The sequence below is a fragment of the Nipponia nippon genome, unplaced genomic scaffold (genome assembly GCF_047370975.1).
Source record: "Nipponia nippon isolate SJK-2023a ecotype South Korea unplaced genomic scaffold, ASM4737097v1 scaffold_9, whole genome shotgun sequence".
NCBI lineage: Eukaryota > Metazoa > Chordata > Aves > Pelecaniformes > Threskiornithidae > Nipponia > Nipponia nippon.
The window spans coordinates 5,422,736-5,440,230 of record NW_028262413.1 but is presented as its reverse complement, the minus strand read 5'-3'; the positions used below and the strand labels follow the sequence as shown (position 1 = coordinate 5,440,230).

Genomic DNA, 17,495 nt, shown 5'->3' with positions numbered 1-17,495 from the left:
TGCCCAGGGCTCGCTCTCCACGCACCCTCCCCATCTCAGCGGTGACAGATGCCAGCCCGTTTCCCAGGGTGCTGGCGGAGCAGGAGGAGACCCTACTCCGACATCCCGCCCGGCACAGCTTCAGGCTCCTTTCCAGGAGAAACCTCTGCTGTTAGAGCCAGGGTCCAAGCACCCTGCAGAAGCTCGCCGTGCCTTGCAGCTCAGCACGCCTGCCACTGCTGGGAAATGGGTGGCCGGGCTTGGGAGAACAGCGAGTTCCCTCTGCCGAGTGATCTCCTGCCATCGACTGCCAGTTCCTGAACTTTGGCTCCAGCCAGGAGGCAGTAAACGAAGCAGATAATTGCCTGGCAGTGATTGATAGGGAGTCAAGGGTGAGCGGAGAGGGAGGGGGGGATGAGCAGGAGGATTATGTTTCAGAGGGAAGTATTTTTTTAGGATTTGTCTATGCAGGCAGTCAGAAGCTTTTCTGAATCACATGAGCTTAGCCCAAGCAGGAGGAGTCACAGTAATTTTACACCTTTTCAGCATTTCAGCTGGTTCTGCTGATATCTGCATAGGGATTAAAGAGACAGAGGGACAGAGAATTGATTTCCTTGCCTTCAGTCTACCAGGACAAACATTCAAGGCTAAATCGCAGTTTAGAATTTTTTGATGGTATGAGTGGAGAGAGGAAGGAGCAAGCAGCTGCCAGCAATAAATAACTATTAGGAAACAGTATTAGGAAATAGTACCGAGAAGAAATGTTGCTGCTAGGATATGCTTTCAGCATTGGGGAATCCATAACCAGGCAGCTCAATATTTACTTTGGTATCCAGAGCTTGTGTATGACTTCTCTCCGACCCAGAGCAGCGGCGGCGTTGCTGGAGAAGCCCGCGCTCCGGTCTCCGATGGAGGCAAGTCAGCTCATTGCACGGATAAACATCGCAGGCTTCCACTCGGTAATGCCAAGGGTTAGCAACAACGTCGTGTACTTCAGCAAATCTACACGCAAACTGTCACCTGTGAAGGGAAGTGAAGCTTATCTACAGCCTATTCCTGTCACGGTGATACTGATCTTTATAGCCAGGCTTCCAGTAAGCCAAGGGAGAACCTATGCATTGTAAACTGCTTAAACTGAACCGTCTGAGCTTAAACTGAACCGTCTAAGCTTAAACTAAAGCGTCTGAATTCAGAGCCGTTAGTTAATATCCTGTCCGGTCTCTACTTGAGGTTTACATTTTTACCAGGTTTAAGATATGCTTGCAGAACTATTCTAGCACATTGAGGTAATGGAAAATACCCTCAGTTTTATACACAAATCTCCCTGAATTAGAAATGGTTTTCCATTTCAAGCACCCACCATCAGGCAGCCCATTCCCTCTCCTTCACAGGGCGGCTTTCTCCAGGCAGGGTCTACCGGGCAGAACGGCAAAGCGCGGCATAAGCCAGGGTCAGACAGAGCCGCGTCCGCAGCCGCTGGGCAGGCGGTCAGCCCGCCGTTATGAATGAGCACAGCCACACGCAGTCAGATCACCCGAAATGCATCCCGGAGAGCGGGGAAGGGGCAGGAATCCCAGCAATCCCTACGGCCCTCCCTGCCGGGAAGCCCCCGGCTGCAGGGCAGGCGTCTCCCTGCCATCCTCTGGGTCAGGAGCAAAAGTCCCCAGCAAACAGCTGCCAGGGCAGCTGGGCCTATTTTCAAACGGGAACAGTTGAGCAGTGTTATTAAAGCCCTTCAGCACAGAGCACGCCCGATGGCAGCAGCACGGTGCCGCGGCGTACACGGCCCAGTGCCGCTGACTCAGCAGGCATTTTTGTCCGTGGCCTGTACGAGCGAGCAGCGCGGTCACGCATTACGGTTGGAAGCGAGATGTCTTGAGGAGAACCATCCCACGCCGCATGTGTGAGGTGCCTGCCTGCCCCGGGGCTGCAGGCCACCGGAGGGGACTATTCTGGTCGTGGTCAAAGATCACTTGCTGTAGGACAGCTCCAAAATGCCACCCACCAGTTTATTGCGGTATTTTTCCTACAGCTGCTGGCAGGAGCAGCCTCAGCAATCCCAGGCCCCTGAGACCAGTGGGAAAGTCATGGATGGTGAGATGACCAGCTCAGTGGATGAGGGGAGAGCAGTGGAGGTTGTTTATCTTGGCTTTGGCAAGGTTTTCCATGCTGTCTCCCGTGACATCCCCCTGGACTAATTGGTGAAGTACAGATTAGATCAGTGGACTGAGAAGTGGCTGAGCTGCCAGGCTCTGAGGGCTGGGACCAGCAGCATGACATCCAGGTGACCCGTGATGAGGCCAGTCGCTAGAGGCGTACCCCAGGGTGAGTACTGGGGCCACTACTCTGCAACATCTTCATTAATGACCTGGAGGATGGGACAGAGTGCACGCTCAGCACGTTTGCAGATGGTGCCAAGCCAGGAGTGGTTGGTACCCCAGAGGCTTGTGTCACCAGTCAGAGAGCCCTTGACAGGCTGGAGAGCTGGACCAACAGGAATCGCATGAAGTTTGCCAAAGGGAAGTATAAAATCGTGCTCCTGGGGAGGAATAACTCGATGCACGAGTCGATGCTGGAGGGGCCGACCAGCTGGGAAGCCGTGCAGCCAAGGCCACGAGGGTCCCGGTGGAAAAAAGGTTGAGCATGGGCAACCAACATGCCCTTGTGGCAAAGGTGGCCACCCGCCTGCTGGCCTGCTTTAGGAAGAGCATAGCCAGCAGGTCACGGGAGGTGATCCTTCCCTCCACTCAGCCCTGGTGAGGCCACATCTGGAGCCCTGGGTCCAGTCCTGGGCTCCCCAGTACAAGAGAGACCTGGGCATACTGGAGCAGTCCAGCGAAGCACCACAAAGATGATGAAGGGATTGGAGCATCTGCAATACGAGGAGAGGCTGAGAGAGCTGGAATTGTTCAGCCTGGCCAAGAGAAGGCTGCAGGAGGATCTTACCAATGTGTATGGATACCTGGCGGGAGGGTATCACACAACGGGCAGAGAAACGCAAGCATGGAAGATTTATGTATCATGGATTGCTTCTGGAATATTTCCAGGCACCTTGAATCACCACTGGAAAAAAAAATCACTTGCATCCAAGCAGGACGGGCCAGGCAGATGTACAGCACAAGCATTTTGTGGAACTCTATGGTGATTTTCATATAGCAAAACCATATACTATCAGCGCAAGGAGCGTAAAGACAAATGGCATCGGTATCCTTTGCTGGTACAGAGACCCAGCTTACCCGCCGCGTGTCACTACCCTGTATACACGCTACCTCGATGCCCACAAGAAGTTGGGCAATTAGAAAATAATATTCAAACGCAAATCTGGGCTTCTGAAAGCAAGAGAGTCCTCAGTGTGCAGGAAGCTGTACCTGGGTTAAAATCCCTCTCTCGTTCTGAGGCTGCACGCACCAGGGAGCAAGGAGTTGGCAAGTTTTATATGGCAGAGCTTGAGAGACACGAGCAGCTTTTTAAGCATTTCCAGGGTGCCTGGGGTTCAGTTTTTGAACAAGCAAGCAGATGTGTCCCATCGGCCTTCCCAAAGCTCCTCTCCTCCCACCACCGGTTTTGGAAAGCAGCCCCTCATTCCTGATTCCCTTCTTCCATATTTTACTTACCTAAAAGCACCAAATGAAATCAAGCAGCGTTAAACAGCCAGAATTTTATCATGCAAAATATAAAGCTCTGCAAAAACTTCAGATTCGGGAGAATACAATTAGGACAATTGAAATTGGAAAAAGGATCTGAAATGCTTCAAAAAAAAGTATTAAAAAGGATCGTTTGGCAGCAGGGAGATGGTTTAGTTAGTATAACAACTGAAGTATTAGAGAGCGTGGGGAATTGCTCAGCCTTTCAGAGCCGATACGGCTTAAGGCCACAGACGTGTAAGCCCGCGCTGGTGACAGCAGAGCCCAGGTAAGTGCTGGAGGCCAGCACACATTAAAAGGCGGCTCCTCGGTGCCCTGATGGAGGAGCTGCGCTCTTAACCCCAGCAACCGAATCCAGGGCATTACTAGTGCCTGATCTGGTTTCCAAAACTTAAATATTTTTTCACAGACTGCAGCGCTTCAGACTAATGGGACTGGGACGGGAGGGAGCGCAGCGCATCACCAAGCTCACGGTCTTCCTCAGCAGGACGGACGTGGAGAAGAGGCTCCTGCCTTCCAGCTGCCTCTCTGTCCTGACAGAGAATTAAAACTTTTGCAGCCCAACTCGGAAAGTTGCAACTTGCCACAAAGGGACGTGGCAGCCTGCCGGCAGCAGCTGCTGGCCGCTGGCTTCCTTGCCTCTGACCTTGCCTTTGGACCTGCAGGTTTGTGCATGCTGCTGGCAGCCCCAGACAGCCATCTGCTGGGCAACTGCATCATAAACCAAGCGAGAACAGCATTTCCAACCCTTCAGCTCTTCCTGTGAGATTAGGAGCACAACAGGACGCGGTATTTGAGCAGCTGGAATTGGCAGCGGTAAGCATCAGTGTCTGGAATTTTAAGAAAGAAGGTGCACGTCTGTCCCTCCCAAGAAGCATCAGTATTTCTGGAACACGTAAGTAAAAGGGAAGGGGGGAAAAAAAAATCAGCTTTCTAACACTCCTTAAGCCTGAAAGTTGCTTCTGAGCATCACAGCCCAAGCACCGAAGTCAGAAAGGTGGCCAGAGCCACTAGGGAACGAAAGCGGTACAGGGTAGCATTCGGTGGTCAGGAAGCACAGAGCCACAAAAGCAGACCTGCTCCTCTTGAAACTAGGTTGGCTTTAGCCTCAGTAAACCTAGAGTCGTGTTTAAAACTATTTGAGAGGTTAATGTCCATTAATCACCACGTCTCTGAACCAGCATTAACTCAGTGTTCGTGCTTTAAGTATTTAATTCGCCCATAGCTGCAGTGACTTTGAGAAGCAGGAGCGGCAGCAGGTTACTGAGCAGCGAGGAACAGGGAAGGCAGCAGCGAGGACGCGGAGGCAGCTCCGAGCAACTGGGATTTTCCCACACCAGGGGCTTCCTCATTGGTTTCACACCCCCGCCCTGTAAAACACGAGGTGGAGGCAGGGGAAGGCAGGTTCCCTTCTGGTCCTTCCAAAGAATTGGGAAGAAAAGTGGGATTCAAGGCTTCTGCAACACTTTCGGATGGAAGGTGTTCAGGGCTGCCCCTGCCTGTGGAAAGCCAAGGGGAAGACTGCGCCTTACGGCACAGGCCACGGCCCACGCCAGACCGAGGACAAACTCTCGGCCTCCCTTCCTGGGGGGCATCAGGACGGATGCTGTGCCTGAGCTCCGCGTCCAGGCCTCTCCCTGGGAAACAAAAAATACTTGCCACAAGCGAGGCGTTATTTCATGTCTGGCGTTAAGAGTTTAAAAGCTGCGGCTGCAACACAGCGCCTAACGGGACTCGTGTGACAAACAGGTGAAGCGCGGAACATTCATTTCCACGGCTCCTGTCAGAAATCCAGAAGCTAAAAGGCAAGGGGTTAACAATTACAGACAGCACGGCACAGCTTATTTCCCCAATCATCTCAGAATTAAGAATTGGAAAACTTTTGCAAAACTAACCATGCATGACCACGCAAAAAGGAAATGACCCGAGGCACGCATCCTAGCCAAGCAGCAGCTCGCTTTATTGAGTTCCAGTAACACTGCATCAAACCAAAAGAAATTAAAGGTGCTTTTTGCTTCTTAGCATTAGTCATTTTTCAAATGAAAATACGATTATGTTTAATGATATTAACAGAAAACCAAGGAACAGGAGCAAGAATAAAGTTAGATGAGACTGCAGAGCCAGGGTCCCCTTCATGTATCCCCCTGGTGTCAGAGAAATCGCGCTCTTGGAAGTGCTGTTAGATTTTCTCAGGTCAGGGATTGAATCCCAGGACACGGCATTTGACGAATCAAATATATCGTGGGTTGCTATGAACCACACTGTACTTTTGAAATTGCCTTTGGGAGGTCTTCAGTGGGACAGAAAGGGGTTTTGGAGAAAAGTTCAGGATCGAACACATTTCCCCACTGGCTGCCTCAGTAAAGCTTAGTACAAATGTTAAGCGTAATTCATTTTTCCTCCGAGTTCCACAGAAAAGATCAGTGTGCAAGATGCGATACGGTATCTGTAATACCCCTCAACACACTGAAGCGTAGCTCTGGCCTCCCCTGCTCAGTTCTGCGTTCGCTGCATTACACGCAGGGAAGATTAAAACTGCTGTCAACCCAGAAATAGCCACAACAAAAAAACTACAAGAGATGAGAATTCTCTCTGACGTTGCTTGTAGATACGAGTATGTGCAGCTGCTAACTCGTGTCCTGAGAGTTAAGTACAATTGCCAAACAATTACTTTAAGGAAGTTTTTCAGCATTAATAGCTACATGTTTCTTCAGTAAATAAAGAATTACATTTTAAGAAGTGTCGCCTTCTTCCATGAGGAAGTACTTAAGGTAGTGTGTGTAATAGTGACAGCTGTCTGTTAGCAGCATGACTCCTGTGGTACATCGGCTCAGAGGGCGGGTGTATCACCTCTAACTCCTCACCAACTCTGTTTCAGAGCTACAGCTTATGTTTCTGAACGGCACATAGCACCGCTGAAAGAATGGGAGGAAGGCAAAAAGGTATTAGGCAAGCAATCATTCCTGAAACTTCAAGTGATCATTCGTTTATTCCTTTGAGGCAGACTTGCACTCTCTTCCTTCTCCTCTCTATTTTCCAAGGACTTCCAAGTCTTCATAGACCTGGTGCAATCCAGTTAAGAAACTTCATAGCGACTTCAAAACCAAGAAAACATGCCTGCAAAAGAGAACATACAGAACAAGTAAGGATTCTAAAAACCTCTCCCAAACAAGGTTTTTGAAATGCAGCACTATAAACACCTGACGTGGCTGATGTGGAAGGAGGAAGAGAACAAAAAATGGTCTTGGACCAGAGGCAAGAATTCCACTATATCCCTCCAGGCAAAGGCAGAACTCCTACTCAGTTAGGCTCATTATTTATTGAAGGGGAAGCCAGTCCAAACTTATCCACACATTTCTGTCTTCTACCGGTGGATGTACAATCAGACAAGAAATGCTATCAGAACGTGTCAAAGGGCTTTCATGCAAAACTTCAAAGGAAGGTTTACTTGGTGTTCCCCCTAGACTGAGGTACATTTTGAGAACCTGGACACCAACGGCCAAAAGCGCCTGCAGCGACAAGAATCTCACTGAAATGGTACGACAGGAAGCAGCCAGTCGTCTCCTCTACAGACCGCAAATATTCACGGTGAGCGGCCAGGTCCCCAAAACCCATCTGGAATCGCAATTTACTTACCGCGTTAGCGGGAAATGCCCTGATCATGACAGCTGTGAAGCCCTTATAGAGAGATGCAACTCCTTCCTCTCTGATAAGTTCTCTCAGCACATCTCTAAAGCCATTTGGGTATTTTCCTGGAGGAGCTGAAAGGGATACAAAACACATGAGCTAAGATGTGGGGCAGTCACAAATGCTGACGAATGTGGCGTCTGTGACAACCCAGGCTTTTCAACAGGTTCACATTGCTGTACCATCTAGGTGACACCAGAATCCAAGCACTGCTGAAGCTACACTGAAAATACCTGCTTGGGAAAATTATCTATTTCAGTCAAAAGCAAGCCAACAAAAAACCCCACCTTACTAAAGACTCAGTAAACAGAAGGTAAGCGCTCACCGTCACCACAAAGAATTTACCTAATCAAGTCATTGGGGGGCAGGCAAGAAAGGAGAATAACTTTTGCCAGGGTTGGATGTCTGAGCTGTTACTTGCGCCGCTGATCGCAGCTCTCCCGAGAGCTGCAATTCGGAAATAGGAAGGTCAGATATAAAAATTGCTGAAGTTTGTTTATAAGAAACAGAAAATGATCCTATCACATGCCCCAGCCAAGAATAGCAACAAACTTCAAGTGAAAAGCACAGGCTGTTGTAATATTGACGTTACACAGATTTGCTGAGGTGTTTTTAAAGTTATTTTATTCAAAGAACAAGTTCCTCCTTCTCCTGACACTTCTCTGGAAAATACTGTCCCTGCCAGCCCTCTCAACAAGTATTCCGCAAACCAAGCCTCTTCAACGGAACCACCGCTAAAGCACGTCATCCGCAGACCGGCACTGGGGATTGGCTCGGTGGAATAAGGATGCAAAGCTGTAACGTGTTTCACGCTCCGCCCTTGGTACGACACCAAACCACCACAGCAGCCATTATTCAGAGAAAAAGAAGTTTCCTGCACTGGATTATCACAATCCGTGACTCAAGAAAAATGGTTACTGTCCAGTGGAGAGCTGAGTCTACAGACGGAGAATACCAGGAGCCTTAACAAAAATATTCGTTGACTAGGACTCCCAGAGAAACCAGCAACAAACCTGTCAAACTTTGCTGAAGGCCTGGGGCCACCCTCACTATAACTAGGCCACAGATACTTAAGAGCAGATCTGCGAGTCTAAAAGCAACGCTCTCGGCAAGGCACGCCCAGTTACTACAAATTTCAGATAGCACAGGCTACAATTTATACAACTACGTCTGGAGTGCAGTAACAAAACCTCTCAAAAGAATTACATTTGTAATAAAACAGCCGTGACAAGCAGTTCTATTATTATGACTTCTATGCTTAGGTTTCAAAACAGGTATCCCAAAGCGGGATCATTATATTAGCACGGAGGCAGAGACAGAAAAGCGCAACCTCATTTGCCAAAAATTTGTGAGGAAGCCAACTAAAAAGCTAGGAACACACTTGGGTTTTTTCATGTACTTGTCTCGAGCAGTGCTCAAGCCATGCTGCCTCCCAGATGCCACGCTCAGATGGCATCTTCCATCGCTGCCCTGCCCGTTCCCAGGAGCATCGCGCCGAGTGCGACGGTGACAAGCTGGCACGCGACTCACCAGTCTGGAAACGGGATTTCAGCACGTCTGGTGGAATGGCAACTGCCCAATTGAAGATCCCAGCCAGGCCCCCAGCAAAGAGGATCCTAGGCACACTGAGGTCACTCACACTGTGGCAGGGATTGGGGTCGGGTGGGAGGAAAAAGAAAAAAAGAAAAAAAAAGTAAAAACTCATCTGTTTTAACCAAGGTGACAACGTAAGAGGCAGCCTGGCTGACAGCCAGAAGGCAGCGCAATGCTGCAGAGTGCAGTATCTGAGCAAGATTTCCAAGAATCGGAGCCCCACGGGCAAAATGTACTAACTCCACCCTAAAGGTTCAAATCTTTTCATCCCGCAGCACACACACAAATGCTCGGGGGGGGGGGGGGGGGGGGGAAGAAAACAAACACAACAACAAAACCCCCCAGCTCTTTGTGCGCACACAGGGGTGAACGTGAAGAGACCTACTTTAAGCATTCCTTACTTGGCTAATAAGATCCAAGGCTAGAATCTGGGAGAAACTCAGAATACTATTTTAATTGTCAGCTAACTCAGACCAAAACGGCTCAACTCACAGGACGAGCGACCTTTTTTTTTTTTTAAAAAATTTGTTTTGATGATACTGCTTTAAATGTCTTCATAACTGGGGAAGTCCAGAAAAACGATGACTGTGAGATTTCACTAACCTTTTTCCCTCAGGGGTCAGAATGTTCTTCAGCCATTCGTACGTCATGAAGTACATTCCGCTGGCTGGGACGTCTGGTGGGTAAACAACAAAGACTGTGAGTAGTGGGAAACAAAACGAAGCCCAGAGGGACAGCAGCCCCATGCCAGCTCAGCAACACTGCTAAGTACATCCAGACTCCTTTTCTGAACCTCCTCTACAAACAAAATAAAATCTTCTGTTGCTCCAGACAGAGGAGCCTGAACTTTCCCAGGGACAGCAGGTGCTAAAGACAAGAACTGGGAAAAATATCTGTTCTTGAGCACTTCTGTCAGCAGCCCTTCAGATCAGACTGGAACTCCCTGCTGGCCATTAAGCTAATGATGAGAAAGCTCTAAGCTTTCTTAATTGCTGCAAAGCAGATCAGAGCAGTTCAGGAACTTCAAGAGTTTTGCACACTATTTGTTCTAATAATTCTATTTGTGTTTTTCTTTTTTTTTTTTTGTAGTTGATGGGTTTTGTTTGGGGTTTTTTTCAGGTACTCCCACAGCCCATTCTTAGCTCATGCCTAAACTGGAGAAGCAGCCTCTGGCTAGGGACACTGCCGGAGTTACACTGCTAGCCGGTACGCTACTATGAGAAGCAAAGGACAGAACAAATTCCTAAACTGAGATATCAAAATAAAGAAATTCCAGCTTATCCTTGGAAAACATTGCCCCGCTACAGGGAACAATCCAACGCTTTTCAAAGGCGAAAGTACCGAAACACGTAAAGGATTGGGTGTCTGGCACAATCACTTTGTTGTTGTGAGAAGGGTCATGACATCCCAGTCCAAAATAACCCACACTCAAGCGGGCAGAAAGCATAACTGCTGCAATCACATCTCTTAAAGCAGCCAGCGTTACACAGCAACAGTCGCGGACAGTCGCAATCCTTCTCCCAAGGAAGAAAAAAAAAAAAAAAAGAAAAAAAAAAAAGCCCACTTCTGTATTTTTCTTTTCTCTTTGTTCTCTCTGTTCCTCTCCTGAAGCCTCTCATTCCTCTTGGCTTCTCAGATCTTAATTACTTCCTATATCCCTCTGATCCTTGTCATCTAATCACCTCCTCACTCACTGAGAATCTCATGTTTATTTCTCAGTCCCTTTGAGGCATTGGAGGAGCTCTGCAGACTGCAAAAAAAGAAAAAAGGGTGATACAGCATCTCCAATTGGCTAAAGGGACAGCGAGATCTATGATACTCTGTCAGGTTTCTTATCTTAAAGTACCCCACGCAGAAGAAGCATCAGAACGTCCCCATCAGTTACCTCTCATGAGGGTGAGCACTGTCCCCTTGTACACGCCACGAATCCCAGCCTCGCGGTACAGCTGTTTTGCACAGTCCAAAGAGCCACTGTATTTAGTTTCACCTGTAGCTGCCTGGATCTGAAGGATTAAAGTGATAGTTTCTGACTAGTGAAGGTTTCTGGCTGGTGAACAATCATTCAGCTGATAGTCAGGAAGCCACGTGCATGTTTCCAGAGAGGAAGGAGCGCATACTCGTTCCACAGGCACTCCTGCATAGGAAACCTCTGCATCGCTTCCTCAAACGGCTCTCTCACATTCAAGCTGAGGATATGTTTACTGTTCCATGCAGAGGCTAGATTCTCCCTTATTTTTGCCCAGTGTAAGGTTGAAACAACTGAAGTCAGTTAGGTAATTCTACACTTGCACTGACAAAAAGTAGCCTTCAAATAGTTTAGCGAAACTGAAACAATTTGTATGTGTATAAAAGCTTCCATGATAATATCACGTCTGTCAGAACTAACATGTGACCACCCCTCACCATACTAACTGAGCGCAACATAGTCTGAAAGAATCAAACCTTCCCATCTCTGCTACAGACGGTATTTTCATTTGTTCACGTTTACACTTTCCAACAGTACTTTAAAAACCCTGGAGGAGGTGTAGAGCTAACAGTCCCCCAAACACGAGAAAACTATTTCATGTATTTTGAAATGCATTCCTCAATTACGTTTTGGGAACCTGTCAAGGTAACAGAAAATCTTTACACTAAAAAGAATCTTATGATTTAGTAGTTTTGCATTTTTTTTTTAGAAAAAGTTTCATTCTGAAAAACTGGACTTTTCCACACTTTGAAGTGGATTGAGGCATCCATCGATGCCTCATGTAATGCCACGTAGTATAAGGCTTGTGCTCTGTCAAATGAATAGAGCAATGAATGCTGTATGTACTTATGCTGTCACGGTGAGTTTGTGTAATGCTTCTTCGTGACACAGTTGCATTAAATGACAGTTGTCTCAGTCCTGTCAAAAAACAGAACAGGGTAAATACACTAACCAACGAAGTTCCTGGTATGGAAAGACAAGATCCCCTAAAATTAAATTCCCCTCACCACCATCCAATGCCTTACCTGTAAAAGGCACTTGATTCTCTCTCCTGGAGCCATGATTACTGTGGTGAACACTCCCGACAACATGCCAGCAGCAAACAGCTGAGGGTATCTGCCCCGAGGAAACAGAAGAGACCCTAAGACAACACAGCACATAGGAAACGAAGGGCAGAAAGACCCCTGAATCCCCAGATTATGCTCTTCCACACAAGGCTGGCAGTGGAACTAGAAGTGCATCCACTGCTTTTGATCCATGCAGAAGTGCCTCATCAATGCATAATTAGAGCTAAATGTTTAAGATCTCTAGGATTCAAAGCGCTGGTTCCCACAGCAACCATAACTCAGCTCTTCGCATCCATTGTGTTTGCTGATACTCCTTGTATTTGCATTTTTTGCTACAGCATTCCCCATTCATTTTTATTCCCAACAGTCTCTTCCTCCTCCAGTCTCCCACACTCTTCTCGGTGACCCCAGCTTCCACACGCATTCCTGCTTGTGCGGCCTTTCTGAAACCTCTCAGGCCCTCACTCCCTCAGCCTCTGCCATCGTCGAGCCTGTCCTACCAACCTGCCCTCATCCCACACGTTCTGCATCTGCTTTCACGTGGCAAAGTCTCCGTGACAGAAATCCGTCAAACAGGCTGAGTTTCTCCACCACAAACTTATCTTTACATCCAACCTCCTGCTACCTTCCCTAGTAAATGACCTAACATCTCAATTTAACTAAATTCCACACCTCCCGCTTCTCTCCACTTGCCCAAGAGATGGCATTCTATTCAGGTTTTCCAATTCTTACACCTTTCTTTTATGTTCCCACTCAATCTTCCAGACCATTCAGACCTCCCTCACCACTCCACATGCACCTCCTGCTCAAACTAAGCTTTGAGTTTCCTAGCTCACCTTGGGATTATTAAGCCCCAGAAAAGACACAACAGGCTCTCAGGTTTCTCTCCATCTCCTTCCTTCCAGAACTTCCATTCAAAATCAGCATGGGGGACCACTGCCATCCTGCCTGCCTCTGGACCCATAACCATGGTGCTACGAGTCTGACCTTTAATTTTGGGCCTCACGTCCCAAGCACATCTTACTGTATCTTACTGTGTGAAGTCTGCACCCGCAATACAGCACAGCTGGGCACAGCGACAGAAACCGCACCTCCCCACCCTGCCCCGCTTGGCTCACCACAATGGACTCCTGCTTTCTGACGGGGCTCCTACGTATTGCACAAATAATAGAATAAAATGTTGCTAAGCTACAGTTCTGTTCCTGTAGAGCTTTAAATCGCAACTCAGCGAAGAAGTTAAGGGAGCATTTTATGGGTGGGGGACTTACTTCATGCATAAGTTAGCTGGTGGAAAGCCACACAAAGTTTTCTTAGCTTTCCATCTCTTTTCCAGAAGGTTAGACATGCCTGAGAGGAGGGCTGCTCATAAACACCACTTTTCAGAAATTAATGATAAAACGTTTCTATGGCTATTATTATATCCTAACGTAAGGACACAGCAAGAGTCACAACTAACAGGGAAAAGAGAATCAGGAGTGTGAATGTTGTCAAGACTGCTTGACCATGAATTTATTTCTCCCATAGTTTCTGTTAATAGCGAGACTGTTGGCAGGCAATCATTATATAACTCGCACTATACTCATCTAAAACGGAATTGTTCCTTAATGGCTCTTTCTTGCGTAGAAAGGGAATTGCATAGCACCTGCCCACATGCTGTCTGTTTTTAGCCTGTGCTATCAGTCCCACGCTTCCAGAAGCATTAAAACACACAAGTGTTTTATTTTTTAGAACTCTATTTATAACCTAGGAGAAGAGACAAATTTACACCACAACTCCATGTGCGACAATACAGCAGGCTGCAAGAGCCTTAGGGTGCCTTTCCCAACTGTCTGATTAACTCAGAAACTCACGTCAAAACGTCATCAGGTTTTCTCTGTTGGAGTCTTTTTCCCAAGCCAAATCCAAAGAAGCACACAGCAAACATGGGTGTCACTCCGATAATAGGAGCTGCCATTCCTCTGTATAAGCCTCGGACTCCCTGCAAGAAACGTCATCAAAAGAATTACTTTGTTTTGCATAGATTTTCCACATATTTCAACTTATTGAGAAGTGAAAGGCTACAATACAGGATAGTATCAGTCAGCCAGTCAAATTAATCAGAGAAATAATGGGTTGTATTGTTCATTTTCAATTATACATGTTTAGTTGAGGCTCAGGGCCTGTTGCAGAGGAAAGCTATCCTTCCTGGAAAACACTGCCACCACTTACACATCTCTGTTCCAATACCGTTCATCCTATACTTGAACACCTCAAGTATGAGCAAGTTACGTTAAAAGCTACCTGAATAATAGTTCTAATAGATTATGTCAAAAGTCGGCTCTCTCAGATACATACAAAAATACACTTGTGCTTTATTAATAAGTCAGGAAATGCAGTAGTGTAAAATCCTGAGCCTGAGAACGCTGAATGGAATTCACTCTTTAGGTAATGGAAGAGCCAGGGAAACTAACCTGAACTACTTCACTCCCCACGCAAACTCAATTTGGAACGAGTTCAAGAGCAAATGATTTTTTCTTTCCTTCCCTAAGTCAAAACTTTTTCACCATACAACTTCACATTCCTGATGTTTCCCTTCGTCAGACTACACACATGGAAAAATTCTAATGCAGACCCCAGCAGTCGCATCTATTTCATTTATCTTCCCTTTGAACTGAACTTTTTCTAATAAAAAGGAGAGTTATCTTTCTAGATAAAGGCTAGATGCGCAAACTAAATATTTGCTGGTCCATCCGCCCCTTCCTCCCCCCCCCCAACAAATCAGTGTATCCCAGTACGTGTCTGTATGCTTACAGGCACAGCTGACTCTAATGAAATTGTATCTTGGCTGACAAAGATCAGACACTCCTGCTCAATCTTCCCACGAGCAGCGGGAAACAAAAGGCCTTGGCAGAGAGGTTTAATAGTTTTCCTTACAGAAACCGATGAGTATTGAGTAGGAGTAGAGAGGCAGCGTTACTTTCGAACTTCACATCACAGGGCTATTATGGTTCAGCTCTGACGTCCGTGCTTCAGCAGGGGTGTTAAAAACCGCAAGGGATTCAGAGCTAGCAAAGCATTTCAGCGCTTTGTGGGAGAGACTAGGGAGGCAAGATTTACTTTGGTTATGTAACAGCCTGTTAATACCGTAACGAAAGTAGATTTCAGATGTGAGGCAGATCTTTCATTTAACCGAGTTACCTAACAAAATCCAGTGGTTAGAAATGAAGCTTCAGACGACTAAACAAACAGTTGGGCTTTATAGCCATTGTTTCCAAATGGTAATAGCTGCTGGGAAAACTTACGAAGCAGAAAACTGGCTTCTATGTCACTTAAAGACTTTAAACCAAGGCCGCGTGCCTTTCTAAAACCAAAATAGACTATATATATCGCATGATATGGCTGATTCAGGAGCAAAAACCACTGTCCACCTTCTGAGGAAGAATGAACAAAACTCCTATAATTCACTCTCTGTTCGCAAAAAAGAAAAAAAGAAAAAAAATCTATTAATTAATGCTCCTCTGCCTTCTCGTAGATGGCATAACACATTACAGAAGAAAGTAAAAGTACTGCTTGTATCAACAAAAGTCATTGCCTATTTTAGGATTTCCAGAGACCACTCCAAATACCAAAGACAGCAAGATTCCACCGACCACAACAACAAAGCCAGCAAACAACTGCCAACATTCACTCTGGTCTGTAACTTCAGATATTAATATCACACTATTTTGAACCAAAAGCATTTCTTAACAAAACAAAGAGACGTGCACCCGGAGTATGTGGATGCTAAGTATTCCCCAAGTTTTGCAATCTGCTTAAAAATTTTAATTAGAATCAATTCAACTGATAACCCAAGAATTGTATAGTCTCTGGGGGGCAACATTCCCACACGATTCCATTCCTGCAACGTACAGGAACAACTGATATTTTTGGCAAGCATCGCAGATGACAGGCTAGCACGGTACCTCTCCAACAAGAGTCTTTCTGAAGCAGTCAAAGGTCCCAGAATAGAGCGGAGGCTGACCAGGCTGTGGCTTAGGCTGGGTTTGCAGTCTGACCTAGTAAGACGGGATAGGAAAACATTATTTTATTAAATATTACTGTCTGAACTTTGATTTGGAGAACACCTCTATATGGCTATTTCGGAGAAAGTTTTGTGACCGGACTTAATGATACTGGTAGAGAGATTAACATCATTTTAGCCCTTTGCAGAAACGAAGAGATTGAATTTTAATGCATTTCATAGTTAATGTATTTAACTGGTTAATTACTGGGGTTATGTCAGGATAATAACCCCACCTCAACACCTATCATAGAACCATAGAATCGTTAAGGTTGGAAAAGACCCTTATGATCATCGAGTCCAACCGTTAAGCTATCACTGCCAAGCCCACCACTAAACCATGTCCTTGAGCACCACATCTACACGGCTTTTAAATACCTCCAGGGATGGGGACTCAACCACTGCCCTGGGCAGCCTGTGCCAGGGCCTGACAGCCCTTTCGGTGAAGAAGTTTTTCCTAATATCCAACCTAAACCTCCCCTGGCGCAGCTTGAGGCCGTTTCCTCTCGTCCTATCGCTTGTTACTGGGGAGAAGAGACCAACCCCCACCTGGCTCCAGCCTCCTGTCAGGCAGTTGTAGAAAGCAATAAAGTCTCCCCTCAGCCTCCTCTTCTCCAGGCTGAGCACCCCCAGCTCCTCCTCATCAGACTTGTGCTCCAGACCCTTCACCAGCTTCGTTGCCCTGCTCTGGCCACGCTCCAGCCCCTCCATGTCCTTCCTGTGGTGAGGGGCCCAACACTGAACACACTACCTGAGAACTAACGCCCTGTCACCGCTCAGCCTCCTCAGGGACTCGGTGTGCGGGCACTCTCCTTCTGGGCCCTGATTTGGGGCTCCCCCCTCCCCGGGTCACTCCACGGGGCTCGCGGGAGTAGCTCAGGCTCTCAACTGCTCCCAGCGCCAGCGACGCCGACGCTCTTTTTTCTTATTTTCGCGATAAACCGGCCGCCGACAACGGGACCCGACGGCCGCCAGGCCGGCAGGGGGAGCCCCGCCCCACGGCGGGCCTGCCCCGCGAAGCACGCCGGGCCGCTAAGCCCCGCCTCCTCCGCGGTGCACGCCGGGAAGTGTAGTCCCGCCTCCCCCCCCGGGACGCCCCGCTGCTCCCCGCGCGGTGCCCGCCGGGAAGCGTAGTTCCCCCCGCGCCTGCCCCGGACCGCACGGCACCGGGCCTCGGCCGCCTCCCCATCCCCGCCGCCCGCCTCACCTTGATGGTGTCCAGCGGGTGCCCCACGAACACCAGGCAGACGCCCCCGAAGCCGCCGGCGAAGAAGTTCTTGACGGGGCTGATGGGCTGCGGCTGCTCCGCCATGGCGGCGGGTGAAGAACGGGGCCGGGGCACCGCGTCCCCGCCGAGCCAGTGCCGCCCCCGCCGCCCCGCGACCTTTACCCCAGTGCCGGGCCGCGCGGCACGCCGGGATACTGGGGGAGGCGAGCGCGGGGCAGGCCGGGATAGCGGCGGCCCCTGCCCGCGGCGGTGCGGGGGCGGCGGCGGGCCCTTCCCCCGCCGCGGTGCCGGG

General features: G+C 48.2%; 1 protein-coding gene across 1 annotated transcript; it reads right to left on the bottom strand.

Moving 5' to 3' along the window:
* Window positions 1-5,559: 5,559 nt before the first annotated feature.
* On the bottom strand, window positions 5,560-17,427 carry SLC25A20 (solute carrier family 25 member 20). Its single transcript, XM_087745315.1, has 9 exons — window positions 17,183-17,427; window positions 15,878-15,970; window positions 13,787-13,914; window positions 11,895-11,985; window positions 10,789-10,906; window positions 9,507-9,579; window positions 8,841-8,950; window positions 7,260-7,384; window positions 5,560-6,740 (listed from the first exon to the last, which is right to left on the bottom strand). The coding sequence occupies exons 1-9, from the start codon at window positions 17,285-17,287 to the stop codon at window positions 6,678-6,680; spliced, it is 906 nt and encodes a 301-aa protein (XP_087601441.1). The 5' UTR covers window positions 17,288-17,427; the 3' UTR covers window positions 5,560-6,677.
* Between the last annotated feature and the right edge of the window lie 68 nt (window positions 17,428-17,495).